This window comes from Hibiscus syriacus, unplaced genomic scaffold (assembly GCF_006381635.1).
Source record: "Hibiscus syriacus cultivar Baekdansim isolate YM2019G1 unplaced genomic scaffold, ASM638163v2 tig00110694_pilon, whole genome shotgun sequence".
NCBI lineage: Eukaryota > Viridiplantae > Streptophyta > Magnoliopsida > Malvales > Malvaceae > Hibiscus > Hibiscus syriacus.
The window spans coordinates 1779644-1781962 of NW_024062828.1; the positions used below are offsets into that span (position 1 = coordinate 1779644).

At 37.8% G+C, this 2319-nt stretch overlaps 1 protein-coding gene across 1 annotated transcript; it reads right to left on the reverse strand.

Moving 5' to 3' along the window:
* Positions 1-595: 595 nt before the first annotated feature.
* LOC120138531 (ethylene-responsive transcription factor ABI4-like) lies at positions 596-1528 on the reverse strand. Its single transcript, XM_039153985.1, has one exon. It carries the CDS (start codon positions 1526-1528, stop codon positions 596-598), a length of 933 nt encoding a protein of 310 aa, XP_039009916.1.
* Between the last annotated feature and the right edge of the window lie 791 nt (positions 1529-2319).

Sequence of the window (2319 nt, forward strand, 5' to 3'; positions counted from 1 at the left end):
TTCATGGTCATATACATTACCAATTACCATGCTTCCACTTCATGAATTTCTGCTCTTTTAACTATTAAGCAAAGTATTAATGGAGAACATAAACTGATCCATTTTGTGTGTGTATATAAATTATACACTCTTATATTCATATTGAAAAGCGTCAAAATTTGCTTCTATTCATAAATAATTCCTAGCACAAGCCAAGTAGCCTTAAACCCTAAAATGAAAACATTTGAACTTTCCTTTTCCAGTAAACTCTAGAAAGAAGATAATTGAAAAAACTGGGTAATGCCTTTGATCAAAATAGCCATACCTTGAAAATCTCTCGAAAGCTTCACCCAGGCCACTGGGACAAAACATGCAGCTATTTATATAAAGAAAATAAAATCATCCATCTTGCCCTTGCCCTAAAACCTTCAAATCTCTTCTTCTTCATGTCTTTTTAAGGTCTGCTTGAAATCTATTCATGGTGATTTTCAAGGTTCGAGCTTTATTGATTTCATGGAAAGCTCCAATGGAATTCTCCTTTTATAGACCTTGAAAAAACTTACATGCAAAAACCGCAAGGCATTGTAAGAAAATTTTGAATATGTAAACTAAACCCTCAAAAATTAAAGAAGAAATTAGGATCCCCGTAATCCCAAAAACTAGCTGGGGGATATTCATCATCGTTTGTGAAAGGCCAAATCGATGGAGATTCAGGTACAACTGGTAAACTTGGATCCGGAACTGCTGGTACAACTGAAGCCTGACCTGACAAAGACAAGCTCGGACTCACCGAACCCACCAGGGAATTGATATCCTCGTACGAATTAGAACCTTGCTGCTGCTGCTGCTGCTGTAGTTGTTGAAGGTTAGGGTTCATATACGAGGCCGCTGTTCCAGTGGGTTCACCAGCAACACTAGGTTGACGTTCAGATTGTTGCATTATTTGCAAGGCTTGTTGGGGATTTGTAGCCATGTTTGGGTAAACTAAGGCTGGGTTTAAAAAGTTTGGGCAAGCCCCATATGGCATAAACCTTGATGATGATGAAGAAACCCCAGCATTCATTGACCAAGCTGGATGATTTGCTGAGGTTGAAGACGAAGAAGAAGCAAAACTAAAAGGAAAACCCGAAGGACGAGGAAGCAATGGCCTTAAAGTTTGAGTAGAAGAAGATGAAGATGAAGAAGCAGACGAGGATGAAGAAGAGAGGGAGGGTTGAAGATTAAGCTGAGCCTTGGAACCATAAAGAACAATAGCAGCCCGATCATAGGCTCGAGCAGCCTCTTCAGCCGTGGCGAAAGTTCCAAGCCATTTCCTCGTACGTTTTCGAGGTTCCCGGATCTCAGCAACCCATTTACCCCAACTCCTTTGCCTCACGCCTCTATATCTGAACTTATTATTATCGGGGCCACCTTTTCCTTTGCATTTCCTACTGCTGCTGCTCCCCGTGGTGCTGATAATACCGCTTTCGGATTCAGCAACGGTGGTGGTGGTGGTGGTTTCCTGGGGAAGGTGAGACAAAGGAGACTGGTCATTACCCTCCTGCTCCATTGCTTTAAAAGAGGGGTTTCAATTGGCGAAAAAGAACAAAACCACCTCGCTCTTTGTCCTGGATTGAAAAGAATGGATTTGAGTGGCGTCCCTGGTAATGGTGGATGAGGGCGGTGGCTCTTTATATTCTAAGGACACAGAGATTGCTGAACAGTGAAGAAAGCAGGCTCACTTTGGTTTTGGAATTCGGGATCATTCAATATTTTATTTTATTTTTGTTCCTTTTTCATTTGGGGTTGTTAAGTATATTTTAGGGAAAATTCCTAGGAGAAATTATTGATAGCAAACCTTTTTGTCTAGGACAATACAAAATTCCTTTTATTAGTAATTTATGTTTGATTAATGATACATCACTTCTTGTCAAACTTGGTTTTTAAAAATCTAGACATATTTTTTTCTTTCTTTTTTCGTTAGTTGTAGTTAATCTTTTATTTTTTTATTTTTGTGAATGATGGTGATACCAGATTAAATGTTGATTACCGATAGTCGATATTCATTGTTTTATTTTACTTTATAATAATATATTTTTGTTTTTTTTTCTTTTTTAAGTAATTTGCTTTTATGGAATGTTTTTTTAACATGTTTTTAGTCATTTGACCGTTGTTTTTATTTATCTATTTTTTCAGAGTTGGATTTGATATTGTCACGATTGATCAAGATGACGTTTATTTGTCATCATGTTGATCTTCCATGCTTTAGACCATCGGATTGAATTTGGATACGCAATTTGCGTTCGTGGATAGTATTTTCACATCGTTCGATTTTGATTTATAGTTTGTCGGTGGTCTTTT

Excerpts from the sequence above, each read along its gene's own strand:
- LOC120138531 (XM_039153985.1), bottom strand. The coding sequence starts at position 1,528 with ATGGAGCAGGAGGGTAATGACCAGTCTCCTTTGTCTCACCTTCCCCAG.